Source organism: Pseudocercospora fijiensis (assembly GCF_000340215.1).
Source record: "Pseudocercospora fijiensis CIRAD86 unplaced genomic scaffold MYCFIscaffold_2, whole genome shotgun sequence".
Lineage (NCBI taxonomy): Eukaryota > Fungi > Ascomycota > Dothideomycetes > Mycosphaerellales > Mycosphaerellaceae > Pseudocercospora > Pseudocercospora fijiensis.
Genome location: NW_006921533.1, coordinates 6,430,561 through 6,454,882, shown reverse-complemented (window position 1 = coordinate 6,454,882; position 24,322 = coordinate 6,430,561). Strand labels below are relative to the sequence as shown.

The window sequence follows — 24,322 nt, the reverse complement described above, 5'->3', positions numbered from 1 at the left end:
CCGCAGCCTTACGTACCCATGCCGACTTCGACCTCGCTGCCGCTCTATCACCCTCATGGCCACGGAAAACCACAGAGCCTGCGTCGGGTGGCCCTGCGCCTACTGCTCTGTCTCGCAGCCGTAGTCTACCTGCTCAGGATCACAGTAGACGGCAATGTATTCACTCGTCGAAGTGGGCATGCGCTCTTCTCACACGATAGCTATGGCGAGGAGAAACTCAGCTCTGGAATTCGCAAACCGCCGCAGGCTCCTATCGCATTCACAGGTACTCCCGAAAGCATACGTCGAGCTGGAGAAGAAGCGGCCTCTGAAGAGCAAAAGGTTGTGGAACGGATAGTCAAGACTGTGAAGATTGCCGATGCAACTTTCGCCAATACGCTACTTCCATATCTATACCATGAGGCAAACGTGGCTGTTACGCTTGCCTCTGCTGTGGTATACACATCTCTGAGATCTGACAAGCAGGACCTCGTCAACGCATCTCAGACAAGTTCTGCCAGCCTCGGGAAAGTCCGTCAGGCAACTTTATCCAATACAGCTTTCTTCAATTTGACGCTTGCCGTCTGCGAAAAACAAGCCAATGACACCATACTTCCATTAGAGACGCGAAGGATTGTTAAATCATTTCCCGAAAGCTTTAGAGAATATGGAATTGAGTTGGTGGGCGATAAATTGAAGCGATTTCAGGCTATCAATTCTCGCATTGGAGATCTCTCGCAGAAGTTCCTTCAAGAGACTGTCGCGGATAATCCGAGCCTATTCTTCACTCCAGAGGAGCTCAACGGCACGCCAGCAGATCAGGTGAGCTCGCTGCCAAAGGGCAAAGACAAGAATGAGGGCAAATTGGAGGTCAAAATGCAAGTTCATACTGCTTCAGTCTTGCGGCATGGTCATTGACACATTCACCATTAGGAAAAGTCCAGAGCTTGGCATAATCAAATCCCACTGTACAAATGCAACCACCCGTGAGAAAATTGAGGCCACTCTGGTCCATCTAGCTCCTGAAAACATCAAGAGACTCGAAGAAGTCATCGAGCTGCGTGCGGAGATGGCTAACCTGCTTGGATTTCCGGACTATGCAACGTACAAAGTCCAGAGCAACATGGCTGGGACACCTGAGGCTGTGGATGACTTCATCTCCGATGTTCACGCAAAGATCTCACAGACCGCCGAAACGAGCACTGCCCATTTCAAAGAGCTCAAGAGAAAAGACGTTGGCAAAGCCGATCATTTATGGCCATGGGACATCACGTAAGCTTCGTTTTCTTCTCGCACAAGAGGCCCCGGCCTGCTGATGACCTTAATCTAGATACTACTATCGCAAGTCGAACCAAGAAGAGTATGACCTTGACAACGACAAGATCAAAGAGTGGTTCCCTGCCATTCACACTCTGCAAGTTGTATTGGACCTGTACTCCACGCTATTCGGTCTTGATTTTGTCAAGATTGAAGGCAAAGACCGCGACCAGCTCGCGAAGAGTGGCAACGGAAGTGATCTCGTCTGGCATCCAGATGTGGAGCTTTATGGTGTCTGGGACAAGACAGATGGGCAAGGCTTCATCGGTTATCTTTATCTTGACGTCTATGTGAGTCCCGATTTTCCCGCGCTCTCATGTGCCTGCCTCTGACCGTTTGCAGTACCGAGAGGGCAAGCAGGGTGGTGCTTTCATGCGGTCAATCACTCCTGGCTTCACCAAAGAAGATGGAACAAGGTACTATCCATCGTGCGTGCTGGCCACCAATTTTGAGAAGACCAAATCAGACGCACCATCACTGCTCTTCCGTAGCGATGTCCAGATGCTTCTCCATGAAGCAGGCCACGGAATGCACCACTTGACATCGATGACAAACTTCTCTAGATTACATGGCCCTGCCGGCTGCCCGCTCGATTTCGTGGAAGTACCTAGTGAAATGATGGAGAATTTCGCCTCCTCGCCTCCAGTGCTGAAAAGATTGAGCAAGCACTGGTCGTATCTGTCGCCTGAATTGGATCAAGCCTGGAAGAAATCTCATAAAGACAAGCCACCTGAGCAGCTTCCTGATGAGACCATTGACAATCTTCTGAGAAACAAGGATGCGTACAGCGCCTATAACGCCATGTACCAGGTGTCTTACGCTTCGTGGGACATGAAGCTACATGAGGCAAAGTCGCCGAAGGAAGCCAAAGATATTGACACGACCGCGGAGTGGAATCGCATTTACACGGACTACGTGAAGGGCATCGACACTCCTAGCCCGAAATGGGGCCATCTACAGAGCACATTCACCTATCCAATGGTAAGCACAGAACTCAAGCTCTTTTGTGATTGCCCAAAGACTGACATGCTATGTTCAGTCCGGATACGACGCCGGATACTATGCGTACATGTGGTCCAAGTCCTACGCAGCAGACGTCTTCTACACTGCTTTCAAGAATAATCCCATCAGCAGCGAGACGGGAATTCGATGGAGGCGTACAGCGCTTCAGCCCGGGGGAGCAAAGGATTATGACTCAATGCTAACAGAGTTCCTTGGTCGTGAAAGCAATCGGAATGCGTTCTTCGACGATCTGGGGGTCAAAGTGTGACTACGCTGATCGTGAGGGGAATATCGCTCGGTCTCGGTCGTACTAATCACCGTACCCTGCGTGTGAGGCACGTCAGCTCTGCGATTTCGGGCCGACTTCTGCAACCACGATCCTATGGATGTAAACTGTCCTCACAAAGTTCGATCGTGAAGTAATGCCAAACCAACTCTGCAATACATCGATTCCTTAGCAAGTTTGACTGTGTTACAAAATCTCGAGAAAGTATGGCATCAACACCAAAACGTCTGCGTGCTGGCATTCTGGGAGCGGGTCTTGTCGCTCAAACCATTCATTTACCCAACCTGTCACTTGTCAGCCATCTCTACGAAGTAACTGCAATTTGCGACATCTCACAAAAGGTTCTCGATTCCTTCCTGCCTGCAGAAGAAAGCTCGACACTAACCCAAAATCTCAGAACGTAGACCACTGTGCTTCGAAATTCCACATCCCCCTCGCAACCACCAACGCCGAAGAAGTCATCACAAGCCCAAACGTCGACGTCGTCTTCATTCTAACATCCGACGAATTCCACGAACCTTACACAATCGCCGCCATCGAGGCTGGCAAGCATGTGCTCGTGGAGAAACCCCTCTCCCTCTCCCTCCCATCCGCGCAAAGAATCCTCGACGCCCTCCAAAAAGCTTCATCGAATGGCAGAGCACCCGTAGTCCTCGTCGGCTACATGAGACGCTACGCAAAATCCTTCACGCAAACATTCAAACGTGAAATCGCCAGCATTCCTCGAATTCTGTACGCCCGAGTCCGAGACTTTCCCGGCCCGAATCCCAGATTCGTAGCCGAGAGTGGAACGTTTTTGGCAGTAGAGAATACAACCGACATCCCGGCATCGGCTGGAGAGGAAAGAAACCTTCGTCTTGACGTTCTATTTCAAGAAGCTTTCCCTCACCACGAAACCATTACGGAGGAACAAAAGAAAGCTTGTCGTTTTTTCGGAAGTTTGGGTTCTCACGATATCAGTCTGATGCGTGAAGCTATCGGGTTTCCGGAAAGTGTGGCTGGAGTCGCGTTCCGTGAACCTTTCTATAACGCCATCTTCAACTATCGAAATCCAACCCCAGGAAGAGAGCCATTTTCCGTCACGTATGAATCTGGAATCGATAATGTCTTCGATTTCGATGCGCATGTGGCTGTCTATGGAGAAAACAAAAGAGTCTTTATTCAGTATGATTCGCCGTTTGTGAAGGGTTTGCCGGTGAAAGTTACGGTGCAGGAGAATAATGAGTTTGGCGAGTTTGAGTCGAGAGAGGTTTTGGGGAGTTATGTGGATGCTTTTACGGAAGAGGTGCTGGAGTTTTATGAGGGTGTTGTGAATGGGAAAGTGGTGAAGACGACGGTTGAGGATGCGATGCAGGATCTGAGGATTTATGATATGATGTATCAGAAGTGGAGGGAACAGGAGGGTGTTGGGAGGTAGGAAGGAAAATTCATTCAAGTCGAGGGGTGATGTGGATGTTTCTCGGGAATTCCTGGTCAGGAGTGCATCTATCATTGTTTATTGAACCACACCTATAACTTGCGGTGATGGCTTTATCTACTACCAATCCATCCCTCTACTCCCTCTCTCACCACCAGCCAAAATCGCCTGCGCCTTCCCCTCCGCTCCAAGTCCATTGGTCAAATGACTAGCCTGTACTCCCTTCCTCCCCTTCTTCGAGCTCATCATCAACTTCTTATCCAGCGCGTCAAACTCACTCTTCATCTCCGTCTCCTCCTTCCTAATCTTCCACTTCTCCGTCCCCAGCACACCATCAAGTTCCTCAACAGGCGGCAGCTTAACATAAACCATTCCATCATCCCTCGCTTCCACAGGGAACGTCGCAATATTCACAGTCTCATCGTTCCCGCACTTTCCCGCATCATCGCCTTTCATCGAATAATTCCTCTTATGAAGAGGACAAGAAACCCAGAGTTTCTCGTTCTTCACATCTTCACCGATCAGCCCATCGGAGAGCACGAATGCACGTTTATGTGGACACATTTGTTGCGTGGCGTAGTACCGACCCTTGACTTTGAAGATTGCGAGTTGTGTATCGCCTCTCTTCACAGCCAAACTACTTCCCGTCGGGGAATCCGAGAATTGATCGGATCGAGCAAGGGGTTGCCAAGACAAAGAAGTCCATTGATGGCCTCTGAAATCCTCTTTCGCAGACTCTTTAGCCCAGTGCGCGGGACGGGATTGTCCTCTTTCCGGGACTTGTTCAATCGAGTCGACGCTTTCCTTCGTATTCCCGAATTGTGAGAATATTTCCATCTTCTTGGGAGATTTCAGGACTTCGGTCCATTCGCAGAAGAATGTGTCGACGAGCTCGTTCATTTGTTTCTCGAGTTCGGCGCAGATTCCGAGTTTGTCTTGGAGGATGACTTCTTGAAGGTATTTGATTCCTCCGGGGAGCTTCTCGATCCACCGGGCTGTGCGTTGGAGTTTGTCTGCTGTGCGGATGTAGAACATTAGGTAGCGGTCGAGGATGGGGACGACGTCGTCTGGTGGCACGTCTTTGGCGAGGAGTTCGCTATGTCGTGGTGTTGCTCCGCCGTTGCCGCCTACGAAAATGTTGAAACCTTTGTCTGTGGCGATGAGACCGAAATCTTTGTTTTGTGCTTCGGCACACTCGCGAACGCATCCTGATACGCCTCCTTTCATCTTGTGGGGTGATCGTATGCTCTTGTACCGCTCTTCGAGCCTGACAGCCATTCCAACGGAGTCGCCAATTCCGAATCGACACCATGTTGTGCCTACACATGACTTGACCGTTCTTAAGCTCTTGGCATAGGCGTGGCCAGATTCTAGGCCTCCATCGATGAGCTCCTGCCAGATGGAGGGGAGATCATGCTTTTTTGCACCAAACATATCGATGCGTTGACCACCGGTGATCTTGCAGTAAAGGCCGTACTTCTTAGCTACTGTGCCAATGACGACCAGCTTGTCTGCAGTGATTTCGCCACCTGACACACGAGGGACCACGGAGAAAGTGCCATTCCGCTGGATGTTGGCCAAGAATCTGTCATTGGTATCTTGGAGTCCTCTTTGGTTGTCGTCGAGGACGTGCTTGTTGTATAGAGATGCTGTGATGGACGCGATTGCTGGTTTGCAAGCTTCGCATCCTGCTGCTTCCGCATCCTTGCCGGCCTCCTTCATTATTTCCGCAAAGGTCGTCAGCTTCTTGACGTAGGCAATGTTGTAGAGATCAGCGCGAGAGTACTCAAAGTGTGGGCAGAGATGATTCATGACTTCTTGGCCCATAGACTGCATCGTCTTGTTAAAGATGGTCTGGACAAGAGGCATACAACCTCCACATCCGGTACCAGCTTTCGTACATGACTTGACGTCGCCGATAGATTTGCAGGTTCCATCTTTGACGCTCTTGGCCACATCGCCCTTGATCACGTTATGACATGAGCATATTTGGGTGTCGTCGTCAAGGTCGTCAGCGTCGTCATCTCCAGACTTCTTGCCTATGATAAGCTCTGAAGGAGGTATTTCGAGAGGCTTTTGATTCTTGACCATAGGCACCAGCTTGACATAATCGCTGGTATCACCGATCATCACGCCACCGAGCAGGTATTTGCCGTCAATCGTGAACAAGTACTTCTTGTATATCTGTTGGAATGGATCCTTATATGTCAAAGCCTTGACAGGCGGAGGTGGTGGTCCATCTGTAATAAGAGCTCTAGCAGAGTCAACGCGATCTTTCTGCTCTAGTGTCACGTCCTTCTTGGCTCCTCTCCTGACCGGAAGATGCCTGGGTCCATCGCGATCCGCAAAGAAGTCTCCGAAGCTGGCGACCTCAACGCCAAGAAGCTTCAGTTTGGTGCTTAGGTCGGGGCGCTTGAACTTCCGAGGAGTATGTGCTTTCGCTTGTGTCAGATTGAAGGCGAGAACGTCTGCCATCTCAATTCCTGGTGCGATAAGGCCAAATGTCTGGTTCTCCCAACTAGCACACTCTCCAATCGCGTAGACATCTTTGGCGGACGTAGCCAAGTCTTCGCTGACTATGATACCGCCGCCTCGATCGGCGCATTTGATGCCTGACTTGCGCGCGAGCTCATCTCTTGCTTTTATGCCAATCGCAAAACATATCGTGCTGCAGTCCATTTGTTCACCGTCTTCGAATGTCACGCCCACGACATTATTCTGATCGTCGGTATTGATCTTGCCAACTCTTTTGCTTAGGAGCACGTCAAGTCCCAACTGTCGCACTTGCTCGAGAACCATGCCTCCAGCATCGCCGTCCAACTGTCTGCTCAAGACCCATCTATTCCGCTCAATGAGCTTCACCGTCTGGAACTCTTCCAGATCCATCATGGCTTTAGCAGCCTCCAGCCCGAGCAGACCTCCACCGACTACAGCACCAACTGTGCCTTTCTTCATCGCAGCGAACTTGATGAGGTTCTGTAGATCATCGATGGTTCGATACACGAATACTCCATTGGCATCGTAGCCAGGGGTGTGCTTCGGCAGCAGAGCATTAGATCCTGTTGCGAGGACCAGAATGTCATACGGGACAGTGTCTCCTTTCGCAGTCTCTACCGTCTTGACTTCGGTATCGATCGATGTCACAACGGTGTTGAGGTGGTATGATAGAGATCCCTCCGGCATGGATGCATACCAAGACGCTGGGTTGAGGTAGAGATTCTCAACTTCTCTGTGCTGGAAGTAGCTCGTCAAGCCGACTCTGTTGTATGCCAGATGTGACTCCTCGCCAATCACTGTGATTGCATATTCCTGCCTCTTTACATCCAGCTTGAGAAGCTTCTCAATGAATGCTACTCCCACCATGCCCAATCCCACCACCACTATCCTCTTCCTCGCAGCAGGTCGCGGTAGCTCCCCAGTGACCTCCATCTTCTCAACCTTCTCAGGAAGTAAATTGGCCTCGACGTCGTTCCGCTCGCTGTTGGCCATGGTGCCAATTGCCCGGAGGAAAAGCAGAGCGAGCTGTGTAGAGGAGAGAAAGTGTCGACAACGAATGACAGTACTTACACAGGGAGCATCTCGATCAGCATAGTCTTTGAGAACTACTGGATATACTTCTGTTATCAGGCCAAGCCATGTGCCACAGCGGAGTGTGTGGCCTGATAACAGTAGAGACCAAGTATGCTTTTCACCCAATGCCACGCGCGCGGAGAAGCAAATACATCGCAATAGCAATAGCGGGCGAAGAAGTGCTTCTCCGGGCGGGTATGCCAGGCTTCTGTAGAGCCTGATAAGCTTGCATGCGGGAAGAGGTTCTGCCAAGGATTCACGTGATCGTTCTTTCATCTCCGCCAAGCCGAGTGAATGCTACCTCCATTCAGGCGCTTCGTTGAGAGGAGTATATGCTGTATGAGTGAGGAATTCGGATGCACGTGACAGCACTATACTACATTGGGTATAGCGTCGTTCCTCCTCTCAAGCGAAGCGCCTAATAGCAAACCGCTAGGAGCGGGTAGTACTATAGAGGTCTAGTACTACTACCTTTATAAAGATAGATTTATAGCTTAATAACTACGACTCTAACTATAGTAAATGTATAGGACAGTTCCTAGGTAATATAATAAATTTTCCTATCCCGTTATTTGTATAAAAATAAATCGAGCAATACGAATATTATAGCTAGTAAATATAGACACTCTCGATATACTAGCTATAGAGCCTACCTAACCTATATACCTATAGATAAAGAAACGCTATATAATACTTAGACAACTACGGGAATCTACCTTTCTAGTACGCTCTAAAACCTCTAAGTATCTACTTCGCTATATCTCGATTCCTTATTATTATATTATCGTCCTTTACTTCTATAAGCAAGCCGTACGGACTTCGCGTATATTACGCGTTTCTAGGGTATATACTCGCCTCTTCCCGTTTGTTCTTTATTACGTAGTCTCTCTAACCTATAGTACCTCTAGTCTATTTAATCTACAAACCCGAATATACCGTATATAATAATAAGCTAAAAGTAGCGCTATAAGAGGCGTAACGAAGAGAAGGCGCTAAATGCGGCTATTAAGTCCGCTCGACTAGTTTATTACTAGGTAGCGCTACTAGGCTATATAGCTATTAACCGTAAGTGCCCCGACTTTAGCATTAAGAAACTAATACTACTTCTAGGAAGACGTAATCGATTCCTCGACTATTTTAAGAGAAGATGCGCTAATATTAAGACCGAGAGCCTTGCTTTTATATAAGAGATAGTATAGGAAGCCGGCTAATACCTAGAAGTAGAGCCTATATAGCGCGATATTATTATCGCCGGTTTAGTAAAAATCCTCGATATATTATATCTAAGCGAAGAATATTAGCTAATAGAGGCGCAGATCGAATGCCTATATACGCTTATCTATAGCTAAGCAGACGTTCTAATAATCGCTCGTATAGGAGAGGGTAAGAGCCTTATATTCTAGGGATTTACTCTCCTAACTAGGATAGTTACTATATAGATCGTACTACTTAATCGACTCGGCGTAGAGTAGGCTACTACTATCGAGCGTATCGGAAGAGGCGAGAACCTAGTCCGCTTATGCTATATTATAGTAGAGACAAAGAAGCTAGACCTAGGTATATACGACAATATTAAGAATAGCAAGATCTAGTATATCCTTCTTAGTCTAGAGCAGGTAGCTATACTACAATTCCGCTAGCTACTCCGAAAGCCGTCTGTTCGTAATCGCATTAGTCTCTAGGTATACGATAAGTGCTATCTTATTTATAAATAGGGCGAGGAGTCCGGTTTCCGGCTAGAGTATTTATAGGTATATCGTTGTCGTCTTAAGCTACGCAAGTTCTATATACTAACTACCGTCGAATAGGTCTACTAGATTCGCGAGCATCTTCGTATCGACACCTTAATACTATATATATCCGCTACTATATCCGAGGCTACAACTAAGTATGTAATTAAGCACTCTAGAATACGCAATATCGGTAACAAGCCTTTCTAGACTAGAATTGTTCGTAGTAGTATCGACCGTCTAGAGGTTATATATATTACTAAGTTTAGTAGCAAAGAGAACCTAGGCAACTGTAATAGCCTATACTTCGTTATCGATTATGCTATTAGATATCCTACTACTAGAGAGACCGTTACTGCTAGAGAGACCGTTACTACTAGAGAGACTGCCGTTACTACTAGAGAGACTGCCGCTACTACTAGAGAGACTGCCGCTACTGCTAGAGAGACTGCCGCTACTGCTAGAGAGACTACCGCTACTGCTAGAGAGACTGCCGCTACTGCTAGAGAGTCTACTACTAGAGAGTCTACTACTAGAGAGTCTACTACTAGAGAGACTACTACTAAAGAGTCTGCTGCTAGAGAGACTACTACTAAAGAGACCGCCGCCGAGCAGACTATTACTATAGCGATTGTACGCATAGTAGGTATTACCGAAGGCGAGGCTACGCTATAGAAGATATACAAGTCGTTAGTATTTATCGATAGCCGAAAGTATATTACTAACTTCGTAGCTACTGTCCGTAGCTAGCTTGTTTTCCTAATAAAGCATTATCCGGATCTAAAGAAGCGTTATATATACGGACTAGGTAGTATTAATATTACCCGCATAATTATAGTATATACCGCTTCGATCCCGCCCTCTAATTAAGACATTCGATGTGTAGAGTATCTTAAGAAGGACTCCGATATTCGGTGTATTAGCGTAACTATAGCGTTTAGCGTTAGACTTAATGTCCCTAATATTGCCGATGTAATCTAGTACAAGTTCCCTATTACTAGGGACGTAGGTAATCTCTAGTAACGCCTCGGTCGCATTTCTCGAAATATAAAGCTACTTTTCGAAGAAGGCTAGTTATCTAAGCCGTACTTCTACCGCCCGCGAGCTATACTCTTTGCACTATATTAGGCTAATAATAGCTTAAAGTTAATGCCCGAGACCTCTAACCTACTAGCGGTTATACTAGCTTCTTGTAGTCGCGGTAGCAGTCGTAGTCGCGGTCGCGGACGTAGTCGTAGTTATAGTCGTAGCGGCGCTAGACTAAGTCGACTATCGCAAGTCGAGATACCTAGTAAAGATATAGGCGGAGCTAGCGACTAAGATATACGTAGTAAGGCTGCCTCTAACGAAGATATAGCTCTATCTTCTAAGACTAGCAAGTTCTAGACAAAGACTAAACTCGTAGCCCGAGCAAAGGTGCTAGATGTTCTACTTAGAGCCCTAAATGATTATTATCGCAATCTAGAGCGTTGCTATCGCATTATAATAAATAAAGAGTATAGCGAGGACAAGGCTCTCTTCCTATATCTAAAGGGCAAGGCTAATAAGAAGGATTGCTATAACTAATACAACCCCGAGCTAATAGAGACTCTTCCGAAGCTACTAAAGGAGCTCCGGTATATTAAGCTAGTTACGCCGCCTAGTGCTAGATCGAGACCTGTATACGCATTGCTATATCTTTAGAAGTAATGTTTAGAGAAGGCCGAGGCATTATTCGACGTAGACGCTAATACCCGACGCTTTCGAATCCCTAGCAGCTTCTTTATAAAAGATCGTATAACGTAGGCTGTCTCCGATATCTTTAAGCGCGTACGCAACTTTAATAGCTAGGTTAACGTTAATAAAGAGGAGCTTAAGAAGATTAAGGAGCTAGTAGATTAGCTATATTAAGAATGCATTCCGGAGCTATATACTATTATTAATAGCGTTACTAAACAGGTCTTCGTCGACTAGGAGACCGCTAAGTAGGCTAAGATCGAGAAGAACGAGAAGCGAAGGATCGAGAAGGAGAATACCTAGTAACTATAGTAGCCTCGGCGCGCGCTATCGGACGAGGAGCGATAGTAAGAGCTTACTAATATACGCGGTAGACTGCGCTAGTCTGCCTACGCTAATACTATCCGCTAGTATACGATAGGCATATAGGCAATTCCTCCGCGACCCGGTTAAGTAGTCCTCCCGCTAATTCCTAGTTCTTCTCGTCTAGTAGCAAGTGCCTTATCCTCCGCCTAGAAGCGTATAGATTAGTCTACCTAATCTACTATACTGCGTACTAAGAAGCCGCGGCTAGGCATAGGTAAAGGCAAGGCTCCGGTTATTAAGAACTCGTCCGAGGAGGAAACTAGTAACGAGGATAAGATAGAGACAGAGGATAAGCCGCATTCGTCTACGATTATAGAGGAAGAAGCGTAGGAGCAACTAGCTAAAGTGTTTGTCTCTCGTAGTAGCTATAATATTCGCCGTATAGAGAGAGCTAAAGACCTTTATAGAGAGGGCTCCCGTATACGAAGTCTAAGCGCTACTAGTAGCCGTAGAAGCCAGTTTAGTGCTAATGCTTTCGCCTATATACTAGGCAGAGGATAAGCGTTACGGATACACGTCGTATAGTTTGCTATTATCGCGTTAGTATTGTAAAAGAACGCATCGAAAAGCGATAGATCTAGTATAAAAGAACGTATCGAGGAGCGGTATACAGCCTTTATTGTATTTGTCCGTTATTAACTCCTAGCTCTTTTATATCTTCTATACGCCGTATTCGGTAGTATAGTCGTATTAGTGCTATTATAGGAAGGTATTATAAGAAGGCGCAAAATCTTTATTATTGTTCTTCGAGCAGTTACGATACTAAGTAGGCGTTATTCCCGCTAATCGGGTGCTCTGCTATACTAAAACCGGGGCTTAGCGGGACTCGGTCCTTCTTCGAATCCTAGCTCCTTAACTTTACGCTTCCTATAACAATATAACTAACCTATACGACTAAGTCTATCTCTACGGAAAACACTAGCAAAAGTGCCTTACTCGAGCGCGACGACTATCGAGTATATACTAGTATAACGAGATCTAGAATGCGACACGAATGCGACATTGCGATAGAGTCTCTTCCGACTATCTAAATATATATAAGACAAAGACAATAAGGATAAAGGAACGGCATAGTAGGGATAGCGATCGACATACTGCTAATAGTATTAATAATAGCGCATAGAAGGGCGAATCGACGTTGCTTTAGAAGCGTAATAAAGAAGATAAATGTTAAGCAAAGGAATAAGTAAAGTCGGCGCTAAGACAGCGGCTATTGTTATTGTTACGTTACAGTACGTAGCTATCTAACCTTACTCGCCCTACTATTGTTCGCTAAGGCTAAGCACCCTTTACCGCTATATCTACTATCTATACCCTCTATAGGCAAAAATCTATAGCTAGCGCATATAGCACTAAGTAGGGCAAAAAGATAGACCGGAGGCAAAAAACTATAGATAGGCAATACCCGGAGTCACTCTTACGGATACGATATAGACCTCGAGCTTTTAACCCTTTAAGACACGTTACGAATTAACTAAGTAAACATGCCTACTAAACTTCGACCTTATATACTTCCGAAGAAGTGCCGCTATAGAAAACCTATCCTAGAGAACTAATTTCTTTAGGTTTAGACAATAGGCAGTTACCTCTACTAGTTTATTAGGCTGCTAGCTGCCTTAGAAAAGACTATTAAATAGCCTAAATCCCTCGAGTTCCCTATATAACTTAATAACTAGGCGTAAAGGATTACTGCAACTCTAATACCCGGTTGCAGCTAGGTATACGCTTCGTTTTAGTCGATTATTATTAATTGAAGGTCGTAAATTGCAGTGCTATTATATACCCTTATTGCTAGTGCCTAGGATAGCTTAGATAGTAATAGCTTAGTTAGAAGGGGAAGGCAGAGGGGTAAGGTTTAGTTAAGTGTTTAATTCCCTATCTAGAAGCTATATTATTAATATTAAGTTAGTATCGACATTGACATTGCTACGCACTAAACTAGCACTAAACTAGCACTAAACTAGTACCTAAACTAGCACCTAAACTCGCTCTCTCCGAAGCCGACTAAGTTAGGTCGACTAAGCGCATTTCTAGTAAAACTACGCTAGCAAAAGTAATTAATACGATAACGACGGCGGCCTAGAGTAAAGACATAGTTTCATTTAATATCCTCTTAACGACAAGATTAACGCCGCGGCTATAGCATTATTTATAGACGATATAGACTTAGCATTTCCTCTTTAGTAGAGGCGGCGGACTTACTCCTAATTAATAAGAACAAGCGGCTTGCTCGAGAATACTAATTAAGGACCTAATACGATACAAAGCAGACGGTAGAATACACGTTCCCGCGTAGGTCTATAGCTATTATCCGTACGCTAGTATATATAACTAGCTAGGGTAGTAAACAAACGACTTCTCCGCTTTTGCCTCTCTACTTCTATCTAGATCCTACTTACTACCTATATATAAAGATATATATATACGCCTTTACTAAACACGCTCGCATATTTAGACTATAGTAACTATAGAAGACTCGAGTAACCTAAGTATAGCGCTACCTACGTTAGACTTGCTATACCGAAGCGATTAAACTTAGTAAGTCTACGTTAGCGGGTATAATAGCTAGTAAGACCTAAGTATAGAGGATGCGCCTACGAGCGATAATTATCCTCTCCTAAGATATAACGATAAAGACGAAGAAGACGAGGAAGATAAGGAAGATAAAGAAGAGCGTAGAGCAGAAGAGGCTCGATAAGCCCGTATCCGACAAGCTATCTTTACGTTAGATAACGATGCCGAGTAGCGTATAGTAGAGGATCGGATCCGTCGCAATCTACTAACTCGACCTCGCTAGCGCCTAGTGCTATCGACTAATCTACTACGCGAAATCGCTGTACCTCGTCGGTCGACTCGTATAAGTAAGACTAAAGCTATTAACTATATCGCGCCTAATAAGAGCGATAACGATAAAACCGACGATAAGGATACTAGTATTAATAAATAGCCGGTTAGCGAGGATAAGCTAGAGCGCGAGCGCTAGGCTAGTAAAGATAATAACCGCAATCCGGCCGACTATAGTAACTAGGTTAGCAACCTTAACGACATTAAGAACGAGGCTCCCTCTACGGGCAGAACCCCGAAGCAGAAGTACTAGCATATTATAGCAGAACTAAGATTACTTACTATGCCTTTCGAGAAGATACTAGTTATATAGGTAGGAAAGCTAGGCACTACTACATACCGCAAGAATATAGATACTATTATAAGTCTTTAGCCAAATAAAGGACTAGTTAGTACTATAGTTATGCGCTAGGAGCTAAAGTCTCTTATCGGTATCGACTTTTTCGACTTATATAAGACAGAGTAAAGCATGCAACTAAAGAGCCTGTCTACTATAGCTAAGGCAATCCAAAACCGCGCCCTAATATAGTTCAAACTCTTAGACTTTAAACTTCTTCCTAACACTTATAGGGATTATAAGTAGTATACTTTATCGTTCGAAGATAAGCGTACAATTTTCTATAAGCGCATCTGTACCCTTACGTACATTATTATCTACTCTATAGCTACGAAGAGGTCTTCCTTTATAGCTAAAGCCCTTAGACTATACCTAGTCTATAGTAGTAGCGCTCCGATTTATATTATCGATACACTTAATAATATAGGGCTAACATTATTATATAGGACTATCTAGGCGATTATTAAGAAGAACGCCGAGCAAACGCGACTAATAATCCAAGCCCTAGCCTTAAGCGCCCTAATCTAGATCGCTTACGACAACTTTAACCGTGCTTAAAAGAAGAAAGACTAAGGCGTTAGAGATGTTAACGAACAGGTATCTATAACTATATTATTTATTAGCGAATGTAGTAATATCCCTGCTAGTAGCCTAACTTAGGATATATTAGATCGTTCTACTCCTATTCTTATCGAGAACATTATTAACAACTGCAATAAGGACGAAGCTTCTAAGAATGTAGCTATCTTCTAGATCTATAAGGCAATCGAATCGATCGTCGGATCTCTTAACGAGAAGCTTATAAAGGCGGGTCTAGAAGTTCTATCGTTTCTAGAGATTAAGTCCTCGTTTAAGGGTATAGACAAGGTATACTCGCAGCCTATATTATTTAATAACGAGATCTCTACTAAGGGTTCGAAGCTAGTATACGACGACATCTTTCTCGATAATATAGGTATTCCTCGCGACTCTCTAATATAGGCTACTCGCCTTATAATCTATGTTAGCGATTAGCTTACTATCGAGCGTATATAGTCTATTATTTATAAGTCTATTAAGTATAGTAAGCCTTACGACTAGCGCAAGTTCTTGCTACTATCTCTAGTATAGTTCTATATCTTTATAAACATCGCAATAACAGTATTCCGCACTTACTAGACTACTAACAAGGCCGGTGAAAAGCTACTATATTCGGTATCTATATAGGCTAATATCGATTACTAGGGTCTAAAGGAGGTAGATCTAAAGAACTTTAAGTTCTTCCGTATATAGAGTACTCTTAAGAAGACCTTTAACGCAAGAGTATTCGCCCTCTTTATATAAGAGCTTGTTAACCGCGGTTTGCTTAACTTTAGTAGTACTGTAGATATAGAGAAGAGTGTTACCTGTATCGATATCGTAAAGGAAGCAGTTTATAAGAAGCTCTCTATATAAGTACTCCTCGACATTATCTATAAGATCTACTAGAAGGCATTTAGCTTCGCTGCTTAGGAGGGTAAGGTAGAGGCAGATCCCTAGGCTGCTACTATTGCCGATACTGCAGGTACTACAGATTCTAATACTACTACGATACCCGATAACGCCTTTACTAGTATATGCCGCATACTCTAAGAGATCTCTATCTTTATACGCGTTCGATATACTATCTATATATAGGATATTAGCTATCTTCGTTAGGTTATTAGTCCCTTAATCCTATACTTCCTCGGCTCTAGATAAGATAACTATAGCTAAATAATAATCTACTTCTACTAGTTGCTTAACGAAGGTACAACCGAAGACCTTTAGAAAGCTATCCTTTCGACCGCTACTATTAATCCCTCTAGAAAGAAGGGTAAGGCAGTTACTTCTAATAAACAACTTAAGCTCTATAACTACGAATACTCCGAGGATATTAAACAGTTTAGCAACTTAATATATAACCTTACGGCTACATTCGAAAAGGTAGTAGGCAATAGGGAAGCCGTACGTGTCCTAAAGAACATGTTTAAAGCTAATAATAGTGTCTAGCGTACAAGCTATCGTACCGAAAAGGATACGAGCGTAGATATGTTTAATCGTATAGACAAGATCCGTATTAATAGGTTTGTAAAGTAGCAGAATGCAAGTGCCTAGTTTGCCCTCTCTAATAATATCTAGTAGATTAGTATAGACATAATATAGTTAAAGATTAACAAGTTTAATAATATAAACGCCCGCTATATATAAGGCCTAATAACCGTTACTAAGCAGACTACATAGGCGACTAATAGAGACCGTAGACCTATCGAAGATATAGTACTCGATTAGGATGCTAATAAGGAATAGGTAGAAGTAGCGGATCGCAATATCTTCGATATAATCGATAAGGCTAGCGGATCGACTAGTAACGGCGGCGACGGCGGCGATAGTAGATCCGGTGCTCGTAGATATACTATAACTAATGCTATATTTAGTAGTAATACGAGTTTGAATTAAGGCATATATTAGTACCTCTTTCCGCGAATATACGCTAACTTTCTATAAAGGTTAGAGTTATTAGTAAATAGCTTCCGCTTATTAATAATAACTAAGCAACGCTATACTTTAAGATATAGAGCTAAGTAAGAGTCTTAAATGTAAGTAGCAAAGCTAGCGGCTTGTAGTGTTTAATAGAAAATTAGTATAGGTACGATATCGTTGCCTCTAGTAACTATTAGCTAGGCGACGAGAACTCGATAGAAAGTAGTCGTATATAGGGACTTCCGTACTAGGAATTAATTTAATATATCGTCCGAACCTTCGCTAAGTAATATATGTCTAATATTCGGTAGTTAATATTTAGGTAGTATTAGTAGTTAGATAGCTATACGTAGCCGACCTAGACCTACGCTATAAGAATTAGTATATCTTAACGCGTATTCGTCGCATATACTTGCTTTTTAGATTAAATAACTCGCAATTACTAGCGCTATAATCGCCTTATACAAAGTTGTGCTAAAAGCGTTGTATTGTCGATATTATTATTTAGACCTCTATAGCCGTACTAAAATAGAGCGGTTTACTGTCAGACCTCTAGCAGGAAGAATTCTTAGGTAGTGTTTTGATTGGCTGTTCGGATAAGTAACCCGTGAGTCTAAGCCTAAAACAGCTGTTACGTGCTAGCACCACCAATTCTTCTCGCTAGAGGTCTGAGTGGAGATAGAGTGAATGGACGTTTGAAGCCAGTGGCAATGGCAATATTAATGGCAACCTTATCCCGGCCAGCGCACTCTCACCACTTCACCGCTGCGGCATTTTCGAGAACGTACAAACCTTGACAACTGAGCCATTTCGCGAGTGGGAAGCACATCTCCGGCGACACAATACGCTGATGGCCTTGTCTGGCCCGGGTTTTCGACCCAATCTGGCAGCATGGGAGATAAGAAAACAACGTTGGGGTGGTCCGCACTGGCGGTTCTACGGCAGCGTGAATAGATTCGATTCCTGGCTTCTCTGGTGCATGCCCGCCGATGTCATTATTGTGTTTCCGCGGCGATGCCATCTCGACTTCTTTGCTGCCTTCCTTCCAACATGCATCTCCTCGCCACGCCACGCTACGCCGAGCGGTGAGCGCCATCATGACGAAGAGAAAACCGAGGCCTTGGGATGCTGGGCCGTTGGAGCGAAATGGAGGGATGCTGTGCTGTGCTGTGCTCCCCCAACTTCCTTCATGTCTATCCTGTCACCCTAATCAGTTGATCTCCTAACCCATAGAAGCCCTACACTTCTCGCAATGAGCGTCACTGCTGCTTCAGTAACGCCCGCCGATGCGGTGCGGCGGACATCAGCTGCCGTCCTTGCTCCACCTACGCCCCCAGACAGTGGCAGTGAGAAGGCCGAGTCGGAATCAGAAAGCGTGGACAATGACTTCCCTTTGCCTCCGACATCCTCTGAGCCGACGGAAGTTCTTGAACTCGACAAGAAGACACCAGATGGCTGGTTACCACGAGACCCCAGGCTCATTCGCTTGACCGGAGTACATCCTTTTAACGTCGAGGCACCTCTGTCAGACTTGTACAACGAAGGATTTCTCACCAGTCCCGAGCTATTCTACGTACGAAACCATGGCCATGTTCCTCGAGTCAGAGATGAGGATATACCTGACTGGACATTCAGCATAGAGGGCATGGTTGAGCATCCAATCACCCTGACCTTCCGTGAATTACTAGAGCAATACGAGCAACATACATATCCAATCACTTTGGTTTGTGCCGGTAACCGTCGCAAGGAGCAAAATGTGGTACGCAAAACGAAAGGCTTCTCTTGGGGAGCAGCCGGAGTTTCGACGGCCATATTTACTGGCACGCTCATGTCTGATGTAATCAGAAGAGCCAAACCCAAACGTGGAGCGAAGTACGTCTGCATGGAAGGAGCCGATAAGCTACCGAACGGCTACTATGGCACTTCAGTCAAGCTGAACTGGGTCATGGACGAGAATCGTGGCATGATGCTGGCCCACAAGATGAACGGCGAGATGCTACGTCCCGACCATGGAAAGCCTTTGAGAGCAGTAATACCTGGCCAGATCGGTGGTCGCAGCGTCAAATGGCTCAAAAAGCTCATCGTCACTGCCGAGCCCAGTGACAACTGGTATCACATCTACGACAACAGAGTATTGCCGACTATGGTGTCGCCTGAGGAGTCTGCAAACGACCCAAAATGGTGGATGGACGAGAGATACGCCATCTACGATTTGAGCACGAACTCGGCCATAGCTTATCCTGCACACGAAGAACAATTATGTCTCGTGGGTGCACCAAAGAACTACCGAGTCAAAGGCTATGGTTATGCAGGTGGAGGAAGAAGAGTCACAAGAGTCGAGATCTCTCTAGACAAAGCCAAGACATGGCGCCTTGCCAACATCGACTACGCAGAAGATCGATACAGAGATGCGCAACCGCAGAACTTGTATGGCGGGACGCTCGATTTTGGTTGGCGAGAGAACAGCTTCTGCTGGTGCTTCTGGAACCTTGATATCGCTGTGGAAGAGCTCGCCGACGCCAAAGACATCCTGGTGCGAGCTATGGACGAGAGTATGAATCTACAACCGCGTGATATGTACTGGAGCGTCCTTGGAATGATGAACAATCCTTGGTATAGATTGACGATCAGTAAAGAGAATGACTGCCTTCGCTTCGAGCATCCGACTCAACCTGCCCTGATGCCTGGTGGCTGGATGGAGCGGGTGAAGAAGGCCGGTGGTAACCTGACAAATGGCTACTGGGGCGAGCAAATTGGCGGCGAGAGCGCTGCTGAACCAGTCACCCAAGCTGCTGGTGAAGTGACGATGACGAACGAAAAGAGTGACACGAAAATCACGATTGATGAATTACGAAAACATGATACCGAGCAGTCACCATGGTTCGTTGTCAATGGAGAGGTCTACGACGGACTAAAATTCTTGGAAGGCCATCCTGGTGGTGCTCAAAGTATTATTTCTGCAGCTGGGTTGGATAGTACGGACGAATTCATGGCTATTCGTAAGTGACCGCTCTACCTATCTACAGCGAGGAAACGAAGTCATTAACAACTTTGCAACGCAGACAGCGAAACAGCAAAAGCAATGATGCCAACCTACCACATCGGCACCCTCGACGAAGAAGGCCGCAAAGCTCTCTCCGGCGAAGACATCCAACCAGATGAGGATACATCAGCACGGCCACTCTTCCTCGACTCCAGAACCTGGCGCACAGCAATCCTCCACTCCAAACAAACCATATCCCACGACACAAGAATCTTCAAATTCAAACTCGACCACGACGAACAAATCCTCGGTCTCCCCACCGGTCAACATCTCATGATCCGTCTCCGCGACCCGGTAACACGAGAACCCATAATCAGAAGCTACACCCCAATATCCCCACCCACACAAAAAGGCTACATGGACGTCCTCATAAAAATCTACTTCCCTTCCCCTTCCTCAACCCATCCCCAAGGCGGAAAAATGGGCATGTCCCTAGAAACCCTCCCACTCGGCCATCCCCTAGCCTTCAAAGGCCCCATCGGAAAATTCGAATACCTCGGAAACGGGCTCTGCAAAATCAACCAAAAAATCCAACCAACCCCCATCAAAACTTTCTACATGATCGGCGGAGGCAGTGGGATCACACCCATCTACCAAGTCTTACGCGCGGTAATGCAGAAAAAAGACGATCCGACGAAATGCGTCGTTCTGGATGGGAATCGATTTTTCGAAGATATTCTGTGTAAAGACGAGCTGGATGGGTTGGCGGCGGAGAATTCGGAGCGGTGTCAAGTGCTTTATACGTTGACAAAGGCGCCGGAGGGATGGGGTGGGTTGAGAGGAAGGATTGCTGCGCCTTTGTTGAAGGAATTTGTTGATCGGAAGGTTCATGGGGAGGGAGGAGAAGCGATGGTGCTGATTTGTGGACCGGAAGCGTTGGAGAAGAGTTGTCATCAGGCTCTGGTGGAGATTGGGTGGAAAGATGATGAGCTCTTGTTCTTCTAAGGTAGTTCATTTCCAAGCGTGGCGTTCTGGTCGTACATGAATTATATATGGTCTGCGGGGAGTGCAAGTGCGGCGGAATGGCGATGTTGTCTCGCTGGCAGCGCCGTGTCGCTCTTGATGATTGAGTCGCTACGGAGCAGCTTGATCATCCTTGATGCAGATGGACACTGAGTCTTCCATCAGATCAGACATAGATAGCTCACAGATCACGAAGCTTGTATCCACGAGCATCTCATGAGCAAATTCCAAAGAGCCTCTTCGTGAAACGTCTGAAATTCAACTAGAATTGACTATACAAAAACAGCAGCATGGTATCTGAAGGTTCGCCCTGCTTCGCCACAGAGTGCGAGCAGGCATAGCGCCCACGAAAGATAACGCAGCAGGACAGAATGCACCATCCGACGCCTAGTCCAGGTACTGTATGGGTATCATAAATCAAACGCCTTTTGTGCCTTTTCTCATGCCATCGCCCTTTGACCTCGTTGCACACAGCAGCGAACAACAATCTTATGCTATTTCAGCTCAGTCGCCTCCATTCGCCTCCATTCGCGCTCAAGTTGCCCTGCTTTGGTTAGAAAGATGGATCCGCACCTACCTTGGCCGCCACAGTTGCTCGATACACAAATCCTGGTGCAAAAGTGCTGCGGCGAAAGGCGACGTATATGCTGTTGTTAGTAATTCGATGTTAGTCAAAGTCTTTGTAAGCTGCAAATAAAACTGTCGGGAGATCTCGCAGACTAATAGGGTGTTGGAGACCAGGCCGAAACGGTCAGGGCCAGATCTCGCTCGTTCCGTAGGCCGCCGGTCCGAGGTGTAACGTATCACTCAATCCGCCCGCGGCTTCTTCGACTCGTGCTCGTCGAAGTTCAGTTCGTCTTCATCTGCATGCTCGTCGAAAGAGCGCTTGCCACGAAGGGAGCCATTGGGTGTTTCGTCCTCGGCCGGAAGGGAAGGCTTCTGGATGCCATCGTAGAAGTTGTTGTTCTCCTCATCTGGTAGTGGCTCGTTCGTTCCTTCAGCGTGTGGCTCCTGTTGAGCAGCCTCTTGGCCTTCTTCAAATTCAGTCTCATCAAGGAGGTCGAAAGCGGTGTGGAACTGATCCTCGTCCTCGCCAGGCTGCTGGTCATGTTCTATGTTGTCAGCCTGGACAAAATCTTGCTTCTCATGCTGGGCACCAGGCTCGACCACATCAGCAGACTCATGTTCACCTGATCCAGTGCCTTCTGCTTGGTCATCTCCTTCACCCTGTGCGTATTCGGCGAAGTCCTCGTTGACGAATTCTCCTGTATCATCAAGGGTATATGTGCCATCGTGGCCTGCTTCTTCGCCATCCTGGTGTGCTTCTGCAGCATGGTCGGCGGTATCATCAACGGCATGCTGTGCAGTCTCAGCAGCATCTGCTTGCCGGGCCTCTTCATCGTATGCATCGAGAAGTGCCGAGAACTCATCGTCACCACCATTCTCGTGTGACTCTGAGGTCAAAGCCGTTAGATCATAGTCGAAGTCGTAGTCGCTTTCGGTGGGGTACTTACCAGCATCGTTCGTCGCGTCAGCACGAACTGTAGCTGAGGTCGCAGTCGAATCGGGAGCCACGGTCTCATGACCTTCATTGAAAGTCTCTGCCGTGACAATTTCGCTGACATGAGCATCGCCAGTGCCCGTGGCATCCTGGTCGTGAACGGCGTTCTCGTCGTAGTCGTCATAGTTACCTTCTTCATATTGATCAAAGGAATATTCTTGGCCATTCTCGTCTCCTTCCTGGTACTCATGGTAGTCTTGTCCTTCCTCTTGACGCTCTTCTACATTCTGGGTCGAGCGTCGAGCGACATCGTCTTCAGTGTGTTCAGCCTGCTCATAATGAGCCTCTGTTGGGTATTCCTGGCCATCCTCTTCTTGTTCTCCTTCATCATCTTCCTCGTCGTACTCTTCAACATCGCCTTGATCGTGAGTACTGTTGTATGTAGACATACCCGTGCCTGAGACAGCAGCTTCCTTGAGGAGTTTCAGATGGCTCGTAAACTTCAATTGAGTAGTTAGTGTCATAGAAAGTCGCGGGATATCCTCTACTCCATCGTTCTGGTAGAGGTTCATGTACACCTCCAAGACATCGTTCAAGCTGATAGCTGATGCATGCGTGGAGCACTCCATAAGCATCAAGCCGATTCGATCAAATCCAAGCACGAGGTCTTGGTCTTCAGACACGGCATCTCCAAGACGTTGGTTCAGACGCTGCTTGCAAGAAGAAAGAAGCTCAGCCAAGCTCACATTGACCAAGTTGTCATCTTTCAAGAGCCCATCTGGCTGTGCACGCGACTTGAACAACGGCCATTCATGGTCACCAAACTGGATCACCATGGGATGTAAGCCAGTATCGGTCGGCGTGGGAGGTGCATCTACTGAGAAGGCCGCGGCGGAGGTATCTATAGTGCCTGACAGCTGAGGCGGAGCCTTCTGTGCAGGCTCTTCTGCTTGGTGGAAGTCGTCGTCTAAAGCGGCTTCGAGAGCCTCTTCATCCCACTCCACCGCAGCAGCAGCAGCTTGACTAGCATCGATTTCAGTCCGATTTTCTTCGCCTTCAGTCTCGTATTGAGTGGCGACGTTGTGATTAGAGGTCTCATGGACCGGCTCCAGCTCTGTGCTCACAGGCTGCTGTACTGTTGGCTCAACTACAGGCTCCGACACAGTTTCTTCGGAAGCGACCGGTTCCTCGGGCTGCGCAAAAGTGTCAGCTGGCTCGGCGTGTGGCTCTTCCAGCTGGCGCGGAATCTCTTCATCAACTACTTCTTCCGTGGCTGCCGCTTTAGCAGCGGTTTCCGCATCTACTGGAAAGCTCGTGTGGCCGCACTCCACTGATACAGTTTCGGTCGGTATGGCGTCTGGATCAGGAATGTGGTCCTGTAGCTCTGCCTCATCATAATCAATGAGTTCCTCATCTCCATCTTGGTGCTGGTATGGTTCGTCATCCTGCATCTCGGCCTCGACTACGGGGTTGCTGGTCAGGTTGAAGGCGTCGTCATCAGCCATCATGTCATCGGTGGCAGTGCCCGGTCGGGCTTGTTCGCCATCCTCGAGCATGCGCTCATCATCGGTGAAGTGAACAACGCCGCCGTAATCATCAAAATCGATGTCGATGTCGCCATCATGGTTGCGGGCAGGAGATGACATTTCCATGGAGTCGTCCATAGGAGGTAAGGAGACGGACGAGGCGAAGGCCGTCGAGGTCATGTCTGGTGTCGGCCAGGCAAGACGCGTTATTTTATACGCGTGGTTTTCAAAGGGAAGTGAAGCA

The 24,322-nt window shown here is 46.5% G+C and overlaps 5 protein-coding genes across 5 annotated transcripts; 3 read left to right on the top strand and 2 right to left on the bottom strand.

Annotated features, from left to right (window-relative positions):
- Positions 1–18: 18 nt before the first annotated feature.
- Positions 19–2,566, top strand: MYCFIDRAFT_30347 (uncharacterized protein; the record flags this gene model as incomplete). Its single annotated transcript, XM_007924186.1, has 5 exons — positions 19–876; positions 926–1,251; positions 1,310–1,586; positions 1,639–2,277; positions 2,336–2,566. 5 exons carry the CDS (start codon positions 19–21, stop codon positions 2,564–2,566), a joined length of 2,331 nt encoding a protein of 776 aa, XP_007922377.1.
- A 168-nt stretch (positions 2,567–2,734) lies between these two features.
- On the top strand, positions 2,735–4,945 carry MYCFIDRAFT_210592 (uncharacterized protein). Its single transcript, XM_007925712.1, has 2 exons — positions 2,735–2,925; positions 2,982–4,945. Exons 1-2 carry the CDS (start codon positions 2,791–2,793, stop codon positions 3,999–4,001), a joined length of 1,155 nt encoding a protein of 384 aa, XP_007923903.1. The 5' UTR covers positions 2,735–2,790; the 3' UTR covers positions 4,002–4,945.
- On the bottom strand, positions 4,122–7,490 carry MYCFIDRAFT_186832 (uncharacterized protein; the record flags this gene model as incomplete). Its single annotated transcript, XM_007925711.1, has 1 exon — positions 4,122–7,490. The coding sequence occupies one exon, from the start codon at positions 7,488–7,490 to the stop codon at positions 4,122–4,124; it is 3,369 nt and encodes a 1,122-aa protein (XP_007923902.1).
- A 420-nt stretch (positions 7,491–7,910) lies between these two features.
- Positions 7,911–22,053, top strand: MYCFIDRAFT_206926 (uncharacterized protein; the record flags this gene model as incomplete). Its single annotated transcript, XM_007925710.1, has 14 exons — positions 7,911–7,933; positions 17,647–17,652; positions 17,710–17,717; positions 17,747–18,245; positions 18,279–20,048; positions 20,112–21,023; positions 21,051–21,158; positions 21,194–21,204; positions 21,239–21,293; positions 21,355–21,376; positions 21,443–21,589; positions 21,613–21,671; positions 21,723–21,752; positions 21,788–22,053. The coding sequence occupies 14 exons, from the start codon at positions 7,911–7,913 to the stop codon at positions 21,828–21,830; spliced, it is 3,693 nt and encodes a 1,230-aa protein (XP_007923901.1). The 3' UTR covers positions 21,831–22,053.
- On the bottom strand, positions 21,296–24,216 carry MYCFIDRAFT_206925 (uncharacterized protein; the record flags this gene model as incomplete). Its single annotated transcript, XM_007925709.1, has 1 exon — positions 21,296–24,216. One exon carries the CDS (start codon positions 24,214–24,216, stop codon positions 21,859–21,861), a length of 2,358 nt encoding a protein of 785 aa, XP_007923900.1. The 3' UTR covers positions 21,296–21,858.
- Positions 24,217–24,322: the final 106 nt, after the last annotated feature.

What these genes read in the sequence shown, in the direction of transcription:
- MYCFIDRAFT_210592 (XM_007925712.1), top strand. Translation starts at nt 2,791, where the DNA reads ATGGCATCAACACCAAAACGTCTGCGTGCTGGCATTCTGGGAGCGGGT. An exon ending in TTTGCGACATCTCACAAAAG is followed by an intron (nt 2,926 to 2,981) that starts GTTCTCGATTCC and finishes CCAAAATCTCAG; the next exon opens with AACGTAGACCACTGTGCTTC.